The sequence below is a fragment of the Elephantulus edwardii genome, unplaced genomic scaffold, assembly GCF_000299155.1.
Source record: "Elephantulus edwardii isolate Elephantulus edwardi_28Jun2011 unplaced genomic scaffold, EleEdw1.0 scaffold00310, whole genome shotgun sequence".
Classification (NCBI taxonomy): domain Eukaryota; kingdom Metazoa; phylum Chordata; class Mammalia; order Macroscelidea; family Macroscelididae; genus Elephantulus; species Elephantulus edwardii.
In genome coordinates this window covers 2,048,276-2,070,652 of record NW_006400060.1, presented here as the reverse complement: position 1 = coordinate 2,070,652, position 22,377 = coordinate 2,048,276, and the positions used below count along the sequence as shown (strand labels likewise).

Genomic DNA, 22,377 nt, shown 5'->3' with positions numbered 1-22,377 from the left:
GCTCAGCTTTCCTGAGCCCCATCAACGTCATGCTTCCCCCCACGCCTATTCGCAGGGCTAATATAGGAAAGCTGCCCGGGGAATGAAGAGAGCTAGACTGGCGCTGAACTCCCCCACCGCACAGGGCCTGTCCTGCACTCATCATGTTGCCCTAAAGGGATTCAAGCCTTGCCCTTCCTTCGCCAGAATCCTACACTCATTTCGGCATTTTGCCGCTTTCCTAGAGACGAGCTTGATTCTCAACCTCCTTGGGACTGATTTTCTTCATCTCCACAAGGATGCAGCAATGACACAGCATGTGAGACAAGCCAGTGCAAAAGGGGAGGGAGAGGAAGCAAAAGGAGGGAGAAAGGAAAGGAATAAAGAGTCCTCTTAATTTGCTTGTATATGTTCTAACCCATGGTCAAAACATTCTGATCTCAATTTCCCTGCAATTGCTTCCACTTATGGTCCCCAGGCTTGCCATTCCTTTCTTCCCAGGTGCCTTTGGAGTGGGCTTGGTATTTCAACATTTCAGTTAGCAGCTGAGCACATTAACCTTTGCACTGTCCAGGGACTCCAAAAAGAGCATTAGAATAGAGTTCAGAAACCAGTTACTGAATAAATTTTGGTGATTCTTAGATTTTCACTGATCAGGAGAATTAATCTCAAGAGAAGACAGCCTCACACAATGAGGTCAGTGCAGCCTTGTCATGAGGGTAGTAAAGCTATTCTAATAGGAGGCCTGGAATCAGGACTCCATTTGTGCCTGTTTCAACATCACATGGGCTAGTATAATTATTTTAAAAACAATGAGTAAATTTTGATCCTCAGTACTCATCTCTTCTTTCAGAAGACTAACAGCTGACTGGAGGGACGTGTCTTCTAAGAATCTATGCTAAACACTGCCGGAGGCACCCTCTTGCCCCTCACCTCCCTGATAGTATCCAGCACCCATTACCCTGATGGCTTCACAGACAAGGTGGTAACACCTTCGGGAGACTAGATCTTGGCCAGTTGGGGAGCAGGTTATTGCTCTCATGCCTCTTTTCCAGTTGGTATTAGGAACAAGTGGAATTCCATCTGTCAAGCAAGTAGCTATTTGGTAATAATCTTTGAGGCCTATCTTTGAGTAATCCTCACTTTTGCTGATAGCACTGGGAATTCTCCATGGTGGAAAAAGACTTTTACCTGTCAAAGCTTTTGCAGTATTTTAACATGTCATTTTGCATGGGGAATCAAAGAAGGGGAAGCAAAGGAAGGAAATATGCCATATTTACAGCTAGGATCGCCTCTACCTGGATAAACTAATGTTATGTGCCATCAGGAATCGACTGCATGAATAAATGAGTGGTTGAATTAAGTGTTCTCAAATAGATCAAAACCACAACATAGATTGTTGGGTCCTTCCTCAGAGTATTTGATTCAATGGGCCTAGGATAGAGCCTGAGAATATGCACTTCTGACAAGGTCTCAGGTGATGCTGCTGCTGCTGATCCAGAATCAAACTCTGACAATCACTACCATCAGTAGACTCCATTAGGCCAAGACCATGTAGCTGCAAACATTCCACCTGGTGCTGCTCACATGCATAATCCAAAGTGAATCCTCAGACTCTGTGAATGGGTAGTGTGCATGGTTTGCCTACCTTTTCACCCAGTAAACTCTCCTATGTAGTTAGATATGAGGAGAGTGTTCACTGAGATGTGTGTGGTTGCACACACAAGTACACAGTGCTGTTGCCCTAACAGGTACTGCTGTCTCTCTGTACATCTTTAATCTGGTAGCTGATCTTTTCCAGGGTTCTTCTGGCTAAGCCATTCTAAGTTTTCATATCCAGGAAAGAAAGGGAAAGGACTCAGCCTATCCTTTCCTGGGATTTCATGACATCTAGTGGCTAACTGGCAAATCTTGACACATACCTGCATACCTCATGAACACTGTGCAAAATTAACTGAACAGCTTGGGAAGCAAAATACCTAACCCTGAAGCCTCGAAGAAAAGTTTCTTGAAGGGCTTAGGGAAGGCAAGGTGTAATGACCATAATGGCTAGCTTAGTAGGGGATGAGTTAAAATTGATTTCTTGTTCTCCTGACATCTGGCAGAAAGAAGTCATCAAAGAATCTTAAATTCCTCCCACTGTATTTTCAGTTAAAATTATTTTCTAGAAATGGTTCTCAAGGAAAGAGTTCCTGAATGAAATACAATCAAGGTAATGTTAATTTGCTATTGGGCTCCAATCTTGGGTCCTTAGGTCTTCATGCCTAAACAGTTCAGTTCCAGAATGGATAGATGTGTAGACATTTTAGAAGAGCTGATACCAGTGGCTTGATACACACAGACCTGAAGATAATTGAATGGTGGACATAACTTCTGATGCCAAAGTTGAGTCTTCTAGGCAGTTGCAAAATACTATAATCGTGTTATTTGTACTTAAGTTTAAACTACATGTTATGTGACAAAGGGAATGCAGTCAAAGATCATGAAGGGATCCTTAAAAGTTGCTGTTTTGGGCATAGGGCTTTAGCCTGGTCATGAATCAGCACTATCAACATGAATCAAGATCCCATCCTAGAACTACTGAATCAGAAACTCTAAAAATGAGGCCCAGCAATCAATGTTTTCATAAGCCCTGAACGTGATACTGACACAGTTTTAAGAGTCATTGACCACCTTGATGATGGCACAGGAAAGGTCAAGGTTTTGATCTGCTGTTCCTAGGGTTGCTATGTGAAGCTGGTGCCATGTCATATAACATCATATAATCATCAAACAGGGTGCTCTGGCAGCATACTTTGTAGGGAGTTAAGCTGCTAACACATACAGAGTTCAAATCCACCAGCAGGTCCAAGACAGAAATGTGGGTGATCTCCCATGTAATTTACAGTCTTGACTGGCAGAATGAGTTGGTTTGACTCACTAATGAGCAAAGGTGTGAATGATTAAAACAAGCTTTAGATGCCCAAACAATGTAAAGTTCAAGGATATTTGTAGGTTTTATGAATATATTCAGAGTGCACTGTGCTGAGTTGGGCTGCTTTAACTGTCTCTGGTGGATGAAATCCACTAGGGGATCCATAGGAGAAAAATGAGCAATTTCCTTTATTACTATTTATAGCCTTGGAAGCCTGAGGAAGGTCGCTATAAGCCAGAACCAACTCATCAGCAGTGAGTAATTAATAGATTCATGGGAGAGACTAGCTTGATTTTTGTAACATAAGCCTACTTATTTTCTAAAACATATTAGTGCCCTAGAACCAGTTTGCTGTTAAACGAAAGGGGGGAAAAAACTAAAACGGCTACAGATCCAAAGTAGTATAAGAGTCCTGTGGACATGGCGCTAAAGTTAAGAGAAAAATGAAGAAACTCAATAGTGATCAACTTAAAATAGCAATGGAATATTGCTTTTTTAACAAGTTGGCAAAAATTGAAAATAATAATGTGTATCTCTTGGGGGGGGTGATGGGAGAGGGAAGTAAAAAAAAAAAAAACCAAAACAAAACCCCATATACCTAGTGAAAACAAGTTCCACAATCCTTCTGGTAATACAAACCAAAACTCCTGAAAATGTTATCTTTGACTCAGCAATTCCACTTCTAGCAATTATCTTTAATATGTGTAAAGATCCACTACATATAAGGATGCTCATGCACTGTCTATAACTTAAAACAAGTGATATTTCAATAACAGGATTATGTGTTACGCTAACTGTACCCATATGTTCGAACATAACAGTAATAAAAGAATATATAAGATTATTTTCCAGTTTTTAAAAGGAAGATTTATTTAACAAGTTTCACTTAGTACAATACACCTAAATGGAAATCACAATACAAGGAAAGATATAAATCAAAGCCTCAGAATTTCATACAAACAACACTGACCAAACTTCTTAAGTATTGATATTACTCTCAAAGTTGTCCCAGATCTTTAAAAAAAAGTAAAAGTGTACACTCACGTGCCTTACAGGATATTAAATCAAAAAGCTAGAATTAACAAACATGCCAAATGTTCAAATGTTTTCACTTTGAGTCATAGACACAGCTCCTATATTTGAATTTTACAGAAAAGCATGTTTCTCAACATGCATCCAAAGTTTTCAATGTATTGTGGTATAAGAGCAACATTTAACGTAGGTGAAACTGCTTTAACCTAAATACGCTTACTGCTTAGATACATTTCCTACAACAAAACTAACTTTAAGAAAGCTGAAAATTGTTTTAACAGTTATGGTCAATACTGAACTCTGTTATTACATCCTAAATGAATGTTTCAGTGTTCAAAATTACTGAGCTTGAAATTTTAAAACAATCCTGCCTTCCACTTACAGTAAGCATGAGTCACAAGCTTGTAATGCGAAACTGTTAAATTTTTGTTTTCTTAAAAAAAAAAAAAAAGAAGGAAAAAAGGGGAAAAAAAAGTTGACCAAGAGTGATCAAATATTTCCCATTTACCAACCATACTGGATATGCTAAACATCCCTTTTCCCATTCTAGTCAACTCCCATAAATGCACAGCTTTTATTTTCCAATAGCTGTTAAGGGCTCCTTCTCTATCTAAGCAAGATTGGACTGATAGTCACTGGAGTTTTCCTGCAGAACTTGGTCATAACCACTCATACTGCTCTGCCCTCCATAGCCACCTCCATAGCCACCACTTAGCTGCTGGCTGGCAGGACCTCCATAACTAGACTGGTTGGATAAACCCATGCCTCCCATCATTTGGCTCCCATAAGCACCACCACTCGCCCCTGCTGTAGAATTCAAAAAGAGCTCTACGTAGCTGTGATCATAAGCTCCCCCACTTGTTCCTGCTGTAGAATTCAAGAAGAGTTCCACATATCTGTGTTGCATATTAGCTTTATCTTTGGCCATAGCTGCCACAGCATCTTCATGAGTAGCAAATTCAACATCTGCCTCACCAGTAACTCTGCCATCGGGTCCAATTTCAATGTGTACTCTCATGGGGTTAAGAGGGGAGAAAAAATTGTAAATATCATTCTCAGTGGCTCTGTAAGGCAATCCTCTCATGTGTACACAGTGCCCTGTGGTACTCTGGAAACTGGACCCACCATCTCCATATCTATGATCAGACATTCCCGAAAAACAGTAATTGAGATCTCTTCCAAATCGATCAGACCCAAAGCCGTACCCATCATTATAGCCACCATAGTCATCATACCCTCCATACCCTCCACCATAGGCACCTCGCCTCATCCTTTCAAATCCAGCTCCTCTGCCTATGCTATTATACCCTCTGCCAGCCCCTGGCCTATCATAGGGACCTGGCCGCTGCATAGCCATGAGCTTTCGAGGAGGATCATAGTGGGTTCGGACTTCAGCTCGGCTACTCTTGAAGATTTCAATGTACCTGTGCCCTATTCTTTCCTTGTGTTTCTTTAAGGCCTTTTCCGCTATCTCTTGAGAAGCAAACTGCACAAAGGCCTCCCCTGTGCTCCGCCCCTGAAAGTCCACTGGCAATGTCATCCCATTTGGCACAATTTCCAACCCTGAAAAAAACTGAACAATTTCTTCCTTGCTACAGCCAAATGGGAGTCCTCTAAGACGGACGAAGCCATCGTTGGCAGTATCAGGGCTATTCGGGCCAGTATGCTTTAACACCCAATCCATTTCAACACTGTTGGACTTGAATACTTCCACATATCTGTGTCCCATGGTTTCTCTGTCCTTCTTCAAAGCCAATTTCACTTCATCTTCAGATTCAAGTTCGACAAACGCTTCACCGCTTGGTCTGCCTTCTCTGGTATAGATGAAACGAATACCTGATGTACCATTTTGGATTTTGCAATCAGAGAAGAAACGCATTACTTCATCAGCTGAGCAGGACCAGGGTAGGCCCCTCACCTTCACCACGAACCCCTCCCTGCCTTCGGTGCTCAGCATCATGGTGACTGATGGGATCTTCGTGGCAAGCTAGGCTCAGTGGAATTTCAGTGTGGCTGGGGAAAAAAAATGAAGACTACTGTCATGAAGAAATATTCACACTATAGCAAATTTAAAAAGTAAATTATTAACCCAAAATTTAACTGTAACGTGGAATAACACTCACCCTCACGACTCAAACAGGTAAGTCTGTAAGGTGACAGAAGGCAGGAAGGGGTAGGACAGAAGGAATAATGGAAATGAGAACTACAGGGCTTAAGTGGGAAGACTGTAATCACATTGTAGATATTTTAATTAATGTTATAAAAAATGTGTATGAATGTTAGTTTTTACTAAAATCGCATTTTTTTTTAAAAAAAACAGACTTTCTTACACTGACAGCTTTTTTAAAACTTATTTATTTTCTGGTTGTCAGATTGAGCAGTTAGCTCTGGTGTACAAGTATCAATAAGCCTTGGACTTACGGTCCTATAGTGGAACTGGGTATTGTCATCTAAAACAGAAGAACAAAAATATATTATACCTGCCCTGAACTCTGTGCAGGGTATAACAGTAGTTAGCAAGAAGAGACTAGTTGGTCAACCGCATTGGTTGGAGACAGGGTGGTTAAATTAAACAGACAATTTCAAGGGTACACAAAAAATTTTTTTAAAAATATGATGGAGCATAGATTAGGAGGGGGTAAGGCAAGAGAGAGTAAGGCTGGCAAGGCAGAAATCTGATACAGAAAGCCTTATTTGAAAAACAAATGGTAAAGGCTTTTTAAGGGATTTAAACTGAGCAGTGAGGGGAGTGATGTCATCAGAACCCTTTCAGACAGATCACCCTGGTAACAGTGTGGCACTCAAACAGAAGGGGGTTGGGATGAAACTAGCCAGATTAGTTAGAATCTGGAGATGTATTAAGGGTTTCAGCTAAGACAAGAGAGTAAAGAGGCAAGATCTGATCCAAGCACATCAAATAAGTGGCATCTCCCAGATGTGATAACAGATTAGATATAAAGGGAGAAGGAGTAAAGAAGGGAAGAAGTTTGGGAAATAGAAATGACTAAAAGCACTTGAGAAATGGTCAAACTTGACCAATGACCAAAATCCAACTTAAAACATGAACTAATTATCATTTTAATCCAACCAGGTGGTCCAAAACTAAATGTGAAATGAATCAATGTGATCTACTATTTCTAAAAAGTGCAAACTGATACATTTCCAGGAAGTAATTTTTAGTAACATACACATCTTCTGACAAAATAAACAGGTTATGTGCCCTAAAGAGATAATTTGAAATTCAGATAAAATTTTATAGATCTATATAATCTTTAAAAATATTTCATATTGAACAGTAAACACTCAAAACACTCAGAAACATGAAAATGGCTTAGTCTTAAGTGACTATTAATCTATAAAAAGTGACTCAAGATCATAGCTACTTTATAATTTCAACTATGTAAAAAAGATTCACATACTCTTTAATCCTTCAATTCTAGTTCTAGAAATCTAGTTAACAAACACAAATGTTTTCTACAGCAGTCAGTAATTAGAAAAAATTAGAAATCTAAATAAATATTCCTCACTTTGGGGATGACTGAACAAATTACACTTTATTCTTAGCATGAAATGCTATACAGTTCATTTTTCTTTTACTTTTCAAGGAGAATGGTGAATTGGGGAGAAGGGGGTGGGCAGGGAGAAAAGTACAATGAATGATTGGAAAAAGAGAGATTCATCTGCCCTCAATTAGAAAGATTTCCAAAATATATTAAATGAAAGAATATGTACAATATGATACTACTTATATTAAAACCGAAACACATTTATATGCATATCTCAATGTATACAAAAAGATATGGAAGAATAAAATACAAAGTTGGTTTTTTTTTAAATACAAAGTTTTTTTTAAGGAATGAACAAACTGGAGGTTAGAAGTGAAAGGGGATTTTCACTTTTTACCCTATAGAGTTTTATATTTCTTAAAACCTTGAAAATCACTGTAATCAGAATTTTAAGAAAGGTTAGAAATAGCACATACTTAAGAAACTTGTCAAATGTTGATGGGGTTACTCTAAGTTGTAATCTTGTGGATTTTTCAATTTTTAGGTTCTTAATTTTGGGGTATTTCCTTAAATTTTTAACAGAGTGAATCAGTACTTTTTTTTGGGGGGGGGAGGAAAATGTTTGCTCTCCTGGCATATGGTACAGCAGATTTGACAACATTTTCTAGTTTTTTTGGTATGCATGATCTAGCTACCATGGTCAGGAAACACTGGGTTTCTTCGAAGAAAGTACAAAGTATAACTGCCATAAAATTACATTGACGATTAAATTCAATAAACATGTACTAATAGCCTATTATGTGCCTGGCATACTGCATCAGCAGTGACAAATTTTCTATAAACCATCCTTAGGTCTTAGTGAAATGACTGCTTTTTGCTAGTATTATCCCTGAGATTAACCATTCCATTTAGCATCCCTGAAATACTTTATGCCTAAACAGACATATTGTGACAAAGAGGTCCCACTTCATTATTACATCTTCTAAGATCAATAGAATACTATTACCAAAAGTGGGAACTAGGATTCCATTTGAAAGTTAAGAATTGTGTATTTATATGTGAGTTACACATGCACTTTAAAAAAATTACAATGCCATGTGGAATACGCCTATTTTCCTCTTAGAAAAAAAAAAAATACCCCATAATATTGAGTAGTTTTCTCCAGGTGGTGAATTACGTATATTTTTCCAAAAATTATTATTTATCAAATGTTGGTCAATGAACGTATAGATTACTGTTACAAGCAAAAAAAAGAAACGTTATTTAAATATTCAAGTCCGTAAAAGCATTTACTGGGCGTCTCTGTGTGTCAGATAGGCATCATTGCCTAGATGTGACTCTACAGATACATTCATTTGGTGCCTGCCTCTACAGACAGACAATCAAGACAGTGAAGACTGAGTGCTTGAATTTGGTAGAACAGTAATCAGTCCACTGGTCTCCAAAAAAGGTTTTTGTTTTTAATTCGAGGTCGTAGTTTTCAAGTAATTTTCCCTTTATAGCTCTTAATAGTGGTCCCCTGATACCCGCCCAGGCAGCTAAATATATAAAAACACATACAGTCACGAACGTCCACCATTTCCCCACCAAGCGCAGCAAAGGCGGCTTCCCGGCACTGAGATGGGAGGTGGGGTGGTGGTGGGGGGGGGGTTGGAGGCAGAGAACGAAAAGGTTTGAGGTGGCCGCCGGGTCCCGCTTTGCTCTCCATCATCACCACCCGCGGGTCCCCAGTTCCCACACTAACCTCTAATGATATCAGGGTAGCTCCTTGTTCTTCCTTCAAATGGCTATTGCGAGACAGTAGGAGACGATCAGAACTACTTCTGCTCACGTAAGCGATTGATCACGTGAGCGCCTACGTCATGTGAGATCTTTGTCACGTGAGCAACGCACAGTTTCAATTCGAGATTACTAAAGTACCTCACTTCCTTCTGGTACAGCGAGAGGGCAGGCCTATATTAAGAAAGAAAGCCTGTGGCTGGCTGAGATACATGTTACGTGAATGATCATTGGTCCATCTTTGGGGATAACCGTTCTAGTTGCCTGAGAAACAATTACGTCATTATCTAATAACTCATCGGTGATTGGCCCGCCTCTCAGGTTAAACTTAAAAGCCCAGGTTACACGCGGAAATCAGCATTTGATTACTATGGTGAGAGAAAAGTTGTATAACCGAGCTCAGCGGTTGAGCTGCGTACTTCCACTTAATGTCTTAGGCCTAGTTCTCTGGGGCATCCCTGGAGTCAGGGCTTTGAATAATGGCTTGGCGATGACCCCTACCATGGGCTGGCTACACTGGGAGCGCTTCATGTGCAATGTTGACTGCAAGGAATACCCGGATTCCTGTGTCAGGTATCGGAGAGACTGAGAGCACCCCTCTTGTGCTTCTCCAGCTGTTTGTCTGGATGTGTTCTGAGGGATGGAGGGTCTCAGCGGAGGCGTTTGAGCCAAAGGGAGAGCTTCGCCAATTGCCACTGCTTTTTTTTTTTTTTTCCAATCCCTTAGCTGACCGTCCAAGGTGAGGACTATACTTTTTCTGTGTGACCTCCTTGTAGACTGGGAAACAAGCCAGTGGCCTTTGCTCCTCTCTTGTTGCTTAATCACCGAGCTGGAGAGTATCTCCATTATTTTCTAGTTCCATTCAGACTTTTCAGAACTTTGCTCGGCTTCTGCCTGGTTCTATCAGTGGGCATAGTTGGGATGCATAGGTGAGAGGACACACCAGGACCTATGCAGGTTTTCCCTTTCTGAGCCACGGGTTCCTTAGCTAAAACTGATCTCTAAGGTTCTTTTCTAAAGCCTTTCTCCCTATCGCCCCACCCCCACCCCGCCTCAAACTCACCTCCTCCTTGTTGGGTGTGGCATCAGGTCCGGAGGCACTTTGCCAGTAAAAGAACAAGGTATCGTTGAGGCTGGATAAGACTGGTGCTGATCCTCACATTCCTTGTCTGTAAATTGTAATAAAAACTCTTACCTCACAGAACCGAATTAGAAGATAGTAAGCAGAAGTTTGGGCAGATTGGAAGTTAACATCAGAGAGGCTCAGCAATTAGATAATGATGTAGATGCACAGCAGTGAGGACACACAGCCAGAAACAGGTACATGGGTGATTTGTTGTCAGAAAGAGGATACCTCCGAGCTTGGTGAGTGTAGTGTGTAGTTCGAAAATTATTCAGGAAGAACTATTTAAAGTTGAGAGTTGAAGTCTGGGGTGGGGTGGTGGAGAGAGGCAGAAAATAGTACTGTCACCCTCAATGTGTTTCCTTATTTTTAATAGAAATATTTTCTATTTCACACAGGTGAGCTTTGAGTGTCACTCACAATCTGTTTCCTTATTTGTAATGGAAATAATAGTTCTTACTTCACACAGACGAGCTTTGAGTGCAGTAATGCATGTAAAGCACATAGCATAGTGCCTAATACCTCAGTTAAGCATATAGAGGAAATGTTCTTAACCTGGAATCCATGGGAAAATAAACGTAAATCTGCAAATGTGAGTATGTACATTTTTCTGGAAACAGGAACTCTAGTAGCTTTCATCAGATTCTTAAGGGGTTCTGGGATTAAAAAAAGAAGTTAAGACTCACTGATAACGTTAACAAATATTATATGGTGACACGATGCAGAGGGCCCTCCAAAGGGAGGTGCACATCCTTGTATCTGGAGAGATGAAGTCCTGTGAATGTTTATGGAATCAGATATTGATCAGGTATCATGAAGAAATTGGCCTTCTACGTTTCAGAATTAAGTTCGCTGTGAACCTAGGAAATAGTGTATCTGATTATAACATTTAATACATATTACAAAAACATAGATAATAAAGAAGAGTATAATAATAAAGATTACCTCAGTTCTACCACCATCTGGGGCTTTGTCTGATGTACTGTTGTAAGGAGGGACAGGTCCTTGGAGAGGGACGGTGCAAGAGGGGAACACCCTCTATGAGGTGGATTGATTCAGTGACTGGGGTAATCGGGATGGGTGTGTCAGAAGCAGTGCTATTGGCACAGGATAGAGCAGGGTTTAGGGCTGTTGTACATAGGGTCGCTATGAGTCGCAAGCGACTGGAGTTATTTCCACCCAGAAATAACTATAGTTAAAAACATTGATAAACATCCTTATAATGTTTTGCTTTTGTCCCTGGTTTTAATGTGATTTCCATAAAAGTTTACAAAACTAATTAGTTTTCCATTCAACCTTTCATACACATTGTTTTATGATAACATTACAGTATTCACAATGTAACCATATTCTTTCCACTTCTAGATTCCAGTAATCCTTCTATCCCACTCCTTCCTGCTTTATTCCAGGGCAGATGTTTCCCTCTTGATCTTATATGGTTGGTTGTTATGAGGAGCAGTGCTTCCCTGATGTTACTGTTCACCTGATAAACCCAGCTATTGTTTGGCTGTAATTTAAGCGTTGGGGGACTAAACTTGTTCCAGGGTTGGAGAACGGCTTTTCTTTTTTTCTTTTCTTTTTTTTTTTAAAAGGCTGTAATCTTTACAGAAGCAAGACGGCTACATCTTTTTTCCTTGGAGCAGCTGGTGGATTTGAATTGTCAGCCTTTTGGTTAGCACCCACCCACTGAACCACTGTGCTATTATGACTCCTTGTAGCAGAAAAAAGCTTTACAGATGCAAATTGTAACTTTTTCCTGTCAATAGTATATGCCATTTTCCATTAAACCCTAAAGAGCTTTTCCAGTATGCATAGTATTCCATTATTTGATGATGTTGTTGTTGTTATGTTATAGTGAACCTGTGTACAACAGCCCTAAACCCTGATCTATGCCTTGCCAATCTTTCTTTCTCTGACACACCTAGCCCCATTACCTCAGCGACTGAATCAGTCCATCTTAGTCCTCTCCTGCGCTGTCCCTCCATCCTCCCAAGCAAGATGTCCCTCTCCAAGGACTGATCCTGCCTTGGAACATGTCCAAAATATGTCAGACGAAGCTTCAGAATCCTTGCCTCCAAGGAACAGCTTAGCTTCACCCTCTCCAGTATGAACTTGTTTGTTCTCCTAGCAGTCCATTGTATATTCATTATTCTTCTCCAGCACCATAGCTCAAAAGCATCAACTCTCCTTCTATCATCCCTAGACATTGTCCAGCTCTCTTATACTTAGCAAGTAATTGCAATAACCATGGCCTGTATCAGGTTCACCTTAGTCTCCAGACTGACATTGTTGCTCTTCAGTACTTGGGAGAGGTCTCTGACAGCAGACTTGCACTATGCAATTTGTCTTTTAATTTCCTGTCTGCTGATACCAAGAGTGTTGATTGTAGAGCCAAGCAACCTGAAGCTGTCAACAATCTCAATCTCTTCACCATCTATTATGATGCTGCTAATAGGCCCAGTGGTGAGAATCTTTGTTTTCTTGATGTTGAGCTTCAATCCATATAGGAGGCTGCAGTCCTTGACCTTCTGCAGCAAGCGCTTCAGGTCCTCCTCAGTTTCAGGAAGCAGGGTTATGTCATCTGCATAACAAAGATTGTTGATGAGTCTTTCTCCAGTCTTGATGCCACGTTTCTCCTCATAGAACCCAGCCTCCCAGATAATCTGTTCCACATATAGACTGAAAAGATATGGAGAGAGAGGACAGACACATCCTTGACGCCCACCCTTCCCAATTTTGAACCATGCAGTGGTTCCTTGCTCTGTTCTGACGATTGCCTCCTGGTCTAACTATAGGTTTCACATAAGCACAATTAAGTGTTCTGCAATTACTGTTCCTCTCAGAGTTAGGCACAGTTTGCTGTGATTCACAGTCAAATGCCTTTGCGTAGTCAATGAAACACATATAGACATTCCTCTGGTACTCGCTGCTTTCAACCAAGATGCATCTGATATTAGCTATAATATCCCTAGTGCCACAGCCTCTTCTAAATCCAGCCTGCACGTCAGGCAGTTCTCTGTTGTGCTGTTCCAATCGTTTTTGGATAATCTTCAGCAGAACCTTGCTCGCATGTGATATCAGTGATACTGTTCGATAATTTCCACACTCTGTCGGATCACCTCTTTTTGGAATGGGAAGAAATATAGATCTCTTCCAGTCAGTTAGCCAGGTGGTTATCCTCCAGATTTTTTGGCACAGCTTGGTAAGCACATCCAGGGCAGTGCCTGTTTGATAAAATATGTCAATCAGTATGCCATCAATTCCTGGGGCCTTGTTTTTTACCAATTCTTTTATTTTTATTTTTTTATTTTATTATTTTTGTGTGCGTGTACCGTCAAATCAGATCTGACTGGTACAGGAGGAGATTGTCCCTCCTTCCCCGGCAGAGCATCTGGTGGATTCGAACCATGCGCCTCTAGGATTGTAGTTGCAGCTCCTTGCCACTAGGCCACCAGAGCTCCCCTCTTTTTTACCAATTCTTTAAGAGCAATTTGAACTTCCTTCATCACCACAGGCTCTTGCTCATACATTGTTTCATGAAATTCTTCTTTGTCCACCAATTACTTTTGGTACAATGACTCTGTATACTCTTGCCATCTTTTAATGCTTCCTGGATCATTTAATATTCTGCCCAAAGCATCCTTAAAGTATTGCAACTCAAGGTTTGAATTTGTTCTTCAGTTCCTTTAGCTTAAGAAATGCTGAGCTAGTTTGGCCCTTTTTATTTTCTGACTCCAGCTCCTTGCACATTTCACTGTAGTACTTTGTCTTCCTGCACTGCCCTCTAGAATCTTCTGTTCAGCTCCATAATATCTTGATTTCTTCCCTTTGCTTTGGCTTCTCAGCACTGCAGTGCAATATTTAAAGTTTTTTCTGACATCTGTCTTGGTCTTTTCTTCCTCCTCTGTCTTTGTATGACCTTTTGCACTCTTCCTGGATGATATTTTTTATATCCTCCCACAGCTCATCTGGTCTTCGCTCATTAATGTCCAAGGCTTTAAACCTGTTCCTGAGATGGTTTTGAAATTCATATTGGATAGGACTATACTATATTTAAGCACTCACCTGTTGAAGCTACTACCTTCAATGTTTCTTTATAAACAAAGTGGCATTAATCATCTTTGCATATCTGATTCTCTCTTTAGAATACGTTTTTGAAAGTATTTATACATTTATGATGTATAAGGATATGTTTATTTAAAATTTTGATACGATTTTCCCCAAGACTTAGAAATTCACATTCCCAACAGCTCTGTATGAGAAAGCCCATTTTCTCACATCCTGGCTAACAATGCATTTTGTCATTCTTTTAAAACAGACTGATTGGTGAGAAATTATTTTTCATTTCTTTTTGCTTACATTCCTTTTTCAATATTAAACTGACTCCAAACAGTGACTTTTAAAGTTTCCTGTTTATGTTCCCTATTTTTTTATTTGTAATGTCTTTGGTTCTTTTATTTTGTTTTTGTTACTGTTTTGTGCCGTTTAACTCATAATAGCTCCAACTCCGGACATCTTTGGTAAAGGACCAAAGACTGATAAATTCCAGAGCGAAACCTGAGTATATGTTTTTGTTACTGTTTTGATCTTATTAATATTTTTACATAATCAAACCCTCTCATGATTTCTGGCTTTAGAGTCATCCTGGGAAAGCCCTTTCCTACCTTGATATAATATTTGTCGTTGTTTATTGGAGTTGATTAACTCCAGCTTATCCCAAGCCTATATGTCCTGGAACTTTAACATATGCAGCAGATTGCCAGGTCTTTTCTTCCATAGTACCACTGAGTGGGTTTCAGCTGTCAGTTGTCGTGTGTCATCGAGTCGAGTATGACTCATAGTGACCCTATCCTGTGTCATCCTCACAACTTCTGATGCACTTGAATCCATGGCTGGGGGATCTTCCTCTCTTTCACTGTCTCTCCACCTTTCCAAGCATAATTTCCCTTTCCAAGGAATAACCTCACCTAACAGGATGCCCAAAGTACGTGAGATGAAGCTTTGTCATCATTGTTTCTGGGGAACACTCAGGCTGCCCTTTCTCCAAGACATATTTGTTTGCTCTTTTGACAGTCCATGGGATATTCAGTATTCTTCTTTAACACCACATCTCAAAGGCATCAATTCTTCTGTCATCCTTATCCATTCATTGTCCAGCTCTCAGGTGCATAGCAAGTGATTGAAAAAGTAGATGGCCTTTGATTGAAAAAGTAGATGGCCTGAATTAAATGCACCTTAGGCCTCAAACTAATGTCATTACTCCTGAACAATTTGAAGAGGTCCCTGACTACAGACTTCCCCAGTGCAATACATCTCTTGATTTCCTAACTGCTGATACCGAGGGATTTTGTGGATCCGAGTATGAAGAAACAGTTGCCAATTTCAATCTTTCCTTTATAGTGATGTTGCCTATCAGCCTGGTGGTGAGGATTTTTGTCTTCTTGATGTTGAGATCTAAACTGAGGTTGGAGTCTTTGATCTTCTGCAGCAAGCACTTCAAATCTTCCTCACTTCAGCAAGCAAGGTTGTGTCATCTGCCTAACACAGGTTGCTAATGACTCTCTGATGCCACATTGTTCTTCATAGTATCCAGCTTCTCAGAGGATTTGTTCAGTATAATCATCTGAGATTATGGAGAAAGAACACAACCCTGATGCACACTCTTCTTAATTTTCAACTATGCAGTGTTCTCTTGCTCTGTTCAGATAACAGTTTCTTGGTCTAGGTATATGTTTCACATGAGCAGGATTGAGTGTTCTGGGATTCCCATTGTTCCCAGTGTTAGCTATAGTTTGTTACAATCCACACTTTGTATAGCAATAAAATACAAATAGACATTCTTCTGATACTTTGTTTTCAGCTAGGAACTATCTGACATCAGCAGTGATATCACTGATGCCATGGCCTCTTCTAAACCCAGTTTGAACTTCTGGCAATTCTCTGTTAATATACTGTTCTCACCATTTTTGGATGATCTTCAGCAATATTTTGCTTGCATGTAACATTAATGATACATTGTTTGGTAATTTCCACATTCTGTTGGATCACCTTTCTTTTTTTTAATTTTATTTATTTATTTTATTTTATTTTTTCTTTTTGGATCACCTTTCTTGGGAATGGAACAAACATAGACCTCTTCCAGTCAATTGGCCAGGCAGCTGTCCTCCAAAGTTCCTAGCATAGACTGGTGAACATGTCCAGAGCTGTATCTGTCATTTGAAACATGTCTTTTGGTATCCCATAGACTCTTGGGGCCTTATTTTTCCCCAGTGCATTAATTGCTGCTTGAACTTCTTTATTACCAACTTTTAAGTTAAGGCAACTTTTTGTGGACAACTTTTAGGTTAATGCAAACCGAAAAACTACACCCACTGTAGATAAATTCATTCTAACTCAGAGCAATTCAAGATTATGGAAAACATTTTTACTAATCAGAAACTTTCTAGATATTTTATATTTATATTTCTCACTAGTATATTTATATATTTCTATTTCTATTTCTTACTAGTATTTTTATTCTCCTATAATAAAGTACTGAATGTACCATGGACTGCCAGGAAAACAAACAGATTCATCTTGGAGAGGATTAAACCAAGCTACTCCTTGGAGGCAAGGATTCTGGGGCTTCGTCTGACATGCTTTGGACATGTTGCCAGGAGGGACGGGTCCTTGGAGAGGGACATCATGCTTGGGAGGGTGGAGGGACAGCGCAGGAGGGGAAGACCCTCTATGAGATGGATTGATTCGGTGACTGGGGTAATCGGGATGGGTGTGTCAGAGGCAGTGCGGTTCGCGCAGGATAGAGCAGGATTTAGGGCTGTTGTGCATAGGGTCGCAATGAGTCGCAAACGACTCGACGGCACATAACAACAACAACAACCTGTAATAAATTTCACATTTAATATATACTAAATTCCATAAGAGCAGATGACTAGAAGTAATTCTTTAATTCCATTGATCTATGTATTCTAGCTTTATTGGTACTACACTAGCTTTATTTATCCTTCCCAAGCATGTTCACTCATTTAAGCTCTTAGTTTAAGTTTTTTAATAATTGTTTCAAGTTCCTTATGAAATGCTTTTTTATTTATTCAGAGTTTTGTTAAATGTATAGAAGTTTTCCAGGAGAATTAGCTTCTTTCTAATAGTGCGTTTTCTTATCTAAAACCAATATAATCCATTTAGTCAAGTGAATGTCAAGCATCATTTGGAGTCATATGGGTCTTGCACATATCGTAAGTTTATTTCTGGTATTTTAGGTTTTGCTGTGACTCTAGTGAATAAAATCTTTTGCTCCAAAAGAGTTTGTTAATGTACTGAAGCATTAAGGATGTTAACCTTGTAATTGTTCATCTCACTAAGCTGGTGTCTTAGTTCTAATAGCCTTTAAATGTTATCATTCATTCTTGTTCTCTGATGGCCTAATAAGTAAAGAATTACACCACCAACCCAAAGGCAGGTGATTTGAATCCACTAGCTGCTCTGAGGGAGAAAGATGGGCAGTCTCCTTCTGTGTGACTTACAGCCTCTAAATACCACTGGAGGGTCAGCTATGAGTTGGTTCTTACTTGGTAGTACATAACAGCATGTTAATTGGACAAGTAAACATTATTTGAGATTCCCCACCCCCCCACCCTGCCAAGTTCTAAGGAGATCTTGGGGGAGAAGAAGAAAGACTCAGTGAAAAAATAAATGTTTTATCTTGTATTTAATAGTGATCACTACTACATAATTACTGGATTAAAAATGTAAAACCCCAATGTACCTGTCACCCAGGTGTTGAATAAATTGTAATGATTCTTGGACTTTGTCTTTCAGTGAGCAGCTCTTTATGCAAATGGCCGATCTCATGGTATCAGATGGCTGGAAGGATGCAGGTTATGAGTACCTCTGCATTGATGACTGTTGGATGGCTGCCACAAGGGATTCAAAAGGCAAACTTCAGGCAGACCCTGAGCGCTTTCCTGGTGGGATTCGCCGCCTAGCAAATTATGTGCGTCTATAGACAAAGTTTCTTTTCCACTATGGTACTTGTAAGCACTTCAGTGCAGAAGCTTTTTCAGAAACAGCCCTCCTGACACTTAGAAAGTAGAATAGCTGTCTTTACCTGAACATTGAATTGTGAGGCTTATTAAGTGGACTTTTCATCATATCAACACAATCTTGTTTTGTAATAGTTCTTGAAGCCCATCTTAGAGAAGTTTTCCTTTTCCGAAAACCACTGAATTTTCTAAGGAGAATAAGGAAACTTGGTTCCTGATGTTTCTCTATTTCTATATAAGCAATGGGAAGCTATTGGAATTATGCTATAACTGGAATTTTAGAAGATAGAAGGAAAAGCTCCTATAACCTAAATCTATGCCTTGTAAAGATAACACTTGGGATCTGTACTAAGGAAAGGGCACAATGGGCAAGTCCGACCTTCCTTGCTAATTTCATGGAATGAATCAGCAAGAATCCAAATCCCAAAATGTGGAAATGAATCCAGTTATCACCTTCCTACTTCTTCATCTTTGTCACCAGCCATTCCTATGTTATAATCCCTCTTCCAACCTTAGGCACCTGGAGCTGAGGTCAGAAGTTACAAGTTAGATGAATACCATTTTTCAGACCAAGCAGCCTGTGCAACATTTCTGAGATCCTAACCACATTGAGCTACGTTAGAGGTCACACATTATGATGCCTTTTAGATTGCCCAACAGGCAGACACCAGCTCCTGCCCACTCTTACTGCCCCATGGGTCTATTAACTTGCTGAAATGACTCACAGAATTCACAAAGATACACCACACTTAAAGCTCCTGCTTTGTTACACTCAAAAATGGTACAAACAGACATGCCAAGTGAGGTCTGTGAGGTGTCACAGCATGAAAGTGGGAACTTTATGCATTGTCAACAACCAGGAAGTTTCTCAAAGCCTCAGGTTCTTATTTGCCTCGCATGTCTATGATAGATTACATCTCGTTTTGCATTCAGTTTGCTTGGCTCCACAATCAACACTCTTGATACCAGCAGCCAGGAAATCAAAAAACAAATTGCATTGGGAAAGTCTGCTGTCAAGGACCTCTCCACAATGAAGCAACTATGTCAGTCTGGAGACTAAGGTGCACTTGATCCAGGCCATGGTCTTCACAATTGCTATGCATCTGAAGGCTGGACAATGATTAGGGATGATAGAAAAATTGATGCCTTTGAGCTATAGTGCTAGAGAAGAGTATTGATTACACTGTGTACTGCTAGGAGAACAACCAGGCAGCTCTATAGACGCAGGGATTCTGAGGCTTCATCTGACATACTCTGGGCATGTTGTAAGGAGGGACCAGTCCTTAGAGAGGGACAACACAAGAAAGGAAGACCCTTGATGAGATGGATTGACTCAGTGACTGGGGTAATGGGGGTAGGCATGTCAGGGACATTAAGTTTGGTACAGGATAAAGCAGGGTTCAAAGCTGTTGGACATAGGGTTGCTATGAGTTGCAAACGACTCAGTGACACATAACAACTCTTTCCATTAGTGATATTTAAAATGTCAGTACAGACAAGAGCAGTCTATATAAAATTCTTAATGTATACACCAGAACTCTAAAAGCCATCATTCTTTTCTAAATTCCAGTGACTTCCCAGTTTTCAATTTGGAGGCAAAATTTGTAGCAGTATCTTCAGTTGTTGATAAACTATTACATCATTGTTATATGCCATCAAGTTTGCAACTCATAGCAACCCTATGGACAACAGCTCTGAACCCTGCTCTGTCTTGAACCAGCCTTATTGTCTTTGACACATCTACTCCCACTACCCCAATCACTGAGTCCATCTCATCTAGGGTTGTCCTCTTTTGTCTGGCTGTCCCTTCACCCTTACAAACATGATGTCCTTCTCCAAGGACTGATCCCTCCTGTCAGCATGCCCAAAGTGTGTCATACGGAGCCTTAAAATCTTTGCCTCCAAGGAGCTGCCTGGTTTCAGTCTCTCCTGGATAAACTTGTTTGTTCTCCTAGCAGTCCATGGTATATCCAATACTCTTCTCCAGAACCAAACTCAAAGGCATCAATTCTCCTTTTGTCATCCTTAGTCATTGTCTAACTCTCTGATGCATAGCAAGTAATTGTGAAGACCATGTCTTGGATCAGGCACACCTTAGTCTTCAGACTGACATCATTGCTTTTCAGTACTCTGGAGAGGTCCCTGACAGCTGCCTTTCCCAATGCAATTTGTCTTTTGATTTCCTGGCTGCTGGTACCAAGAGTGTTGGCCCAAGCAAACTGAAGGTGTTAATCATTTTAATCTCTTCACCATTAATCATGATATTGTCTATTGGCCTAATGGTGAGAATCTGTGTTTTCTTGATGTTCCATATTAAAGGCTGTAGTCCTTGACCTTTTGCAACAAACGCCTCAGGACCTCCTCAGTTTCAGCAAGCAGGGTTGTGTCATCTGCATAACGCAGATTGTTGATAGATCATCCACCAATCCTAACGCCACGCTTCTCCTCATAGATCCCAGCCACTTGGATGATCTGTTCCACATATAGATTGAAAGGTATAGAGATAGGATGCATCCCTGTATACCTTTCCTGATTTTGAACCATGCAAAGTTTCCTTGCTCTGTTCTGAGTACTGCCTTCTGGTCCAAGTATAGGTTTTCTCATGAGCACAGTCAAGTGTTCTTGGATTCCTATTCTTCTCAGAGTTAGGCACAGTTTGTTGTGATTCACGCAGTCAAATGCCTTTGCATAGTCAATGAAACACAGATAGACATTCCTCTGGTACTCTCTGCTTTCAGCCAAGATCCATCTAACGTTGTTGTTGTTATATGCCATCAAGTTGTATGCGACTCATAGCGACCCTATGTACAAGAGTTCTAAACACCATTCTATCCTGTACCAACCTAGCCATCCCAAACATACTTATTCCCACTACTCCAGTCACAGAATCGATCCATCTCATCGAAGGTCTTCCTCTCCTTCGCCGCCCCTCCACTCTGCCAAACATGATGTCCCTCTCCAAGGACCAGTTCCTCCTTGCAACATGCCCAAAGTATGTCAGACGAAGCTTCAGAATCCTTGACTCCAAGGAGCATTCCAGCTTCACCTTTTCCAGGACAAACCTGTTTGTTCGCCTAGCAGTCCATGGTATATTCAATACTCTTCTCCAGCACCACAGCTCAAAGGCATCAATTCTCTTTCTGTCATCCCTATTCACTGTCCAACTCTGATGCATAGCATGTAATTGAGAAGACTGTAGCCGTGATCAGGCACACCTTAGTCTCCAGCCTGATGTCGTTGCTCTACATTACTCTTGAGTGGTCCCTCACAGCTGACTTGCCCAATGCAATTTGTCTCTTAATTTCCCAGCTACTGTTACCAAGAGTGTTTTTGGAGCCAAGTAAACAAACTATTAACTATCTCATTCTCTTCACAATCCATAGTGATGCTGCCAGTTGGTCCAGTGGTGAGAATCTTTGTTTTCTTGATGTTGAGCTTCAATCCATATAGGAGGCTGCAGTCCTTGACCTTCTGCAGCAAGCGCTTCAGGTCCTCCTCAGTTTCAGGAAGCAGGGTTGTGTCATCTGCATAACAAAGATTGTTGATGAGTCTTTCTCCAGTCTTGATGCCACGTTTCTCCTCATAGAACCCAGCCTCCCAGATAATCTGTTCCACATATAGACTGAAAAGATATGGAGAGAGAGGACAGACACATCCTTGACGCCCACCCTTCCCAATTTTGAACCATGCAGTGGTTCCTTGCTCTGTTCTGACGATTGCCTCCTGGTCTAACTATAGGTTTCACATAAGCACAATTAAGTGTTCTGCAATTACTGTTCCTCTCAGAGTTAGGCACAGTTTGCTGTGATTCACAGTCAAATGCCTTTGCGTAGTCAATGAAACACATATAGACATTCCTCTGGTACTCGCTGCTTTCAACCAAGATGCATCTGATATTAGCTATAATATCCCTAGTGCCACAGCCTCTTCTAAATCCAGCCTGCACGTCAGGCAGTTCTCTGTTGTGCTGTTCCAATCGTTTTTGGATAATCTTCAGCAGAA

The 22,377-nt window shown here is 40.4% G+C and overlaps 2 protein-coding genes across 2 annotated transcripts in view; one reads left to right on the top strand and one right to left on the bottom strand.

Annotated features, from left to right (window-relative positions):
* Positions 1-3,730: 3,730 nt before the first annotated feature.
* On the bottom strand, positions 3,731-9,361 carry HNRNPH2 (heterogeneous nuclear ribonucleoprotein H2 (H')). The gene is made up of 2 exons (XM_006901150.1): positions 9,176-9,361; positions 3,731-5,938 (listed from the first exon to the last, which is right to left on the bottom strand). Exon 2 carries the CDS (start codon positions 5,883-5,885, stop codon positions 4,536-4,538), a length of 1,350 nt encoding a protein of 449 aa, XP_006901212.1. The 5' UTR covers positions 5,886-5,938; positions 9,176-9,361; the 3' UTR covers positions 3,731-4,535.
* Positions 9,362-9,580: 219 nt separating this feature from the next.
* The window catches only part of GLA (galactosidase, alpha), a 23,001-nt gene continuing 10,204 nt past the window's right edge, over positions 9,581-22,377 (top strand). The window contains exons 1-2 of the mRNA XM_006901156.1: positions 9,581-9,783; positions 18,152-18,326. Of these exons, the coding sequence (XP_006901218.1) occupies positions 9,581-9,783; positions 18,152-18,326 (378 nt within the window). The remainder of the gene's footprint in view (positions 9,784-18,151; positions 18,327-22,377) is intronic.

What these genes read in the sequence shown, in the direction of transcription:
- HNRNPH2 (XM_006901150.1), bottom strand. Translation starts at nt 5,885, where the DNA reads ATGATGCTGAGCACCGAAGGCAGGGAGGGGTTCGTGGTGAAGGTGAGG.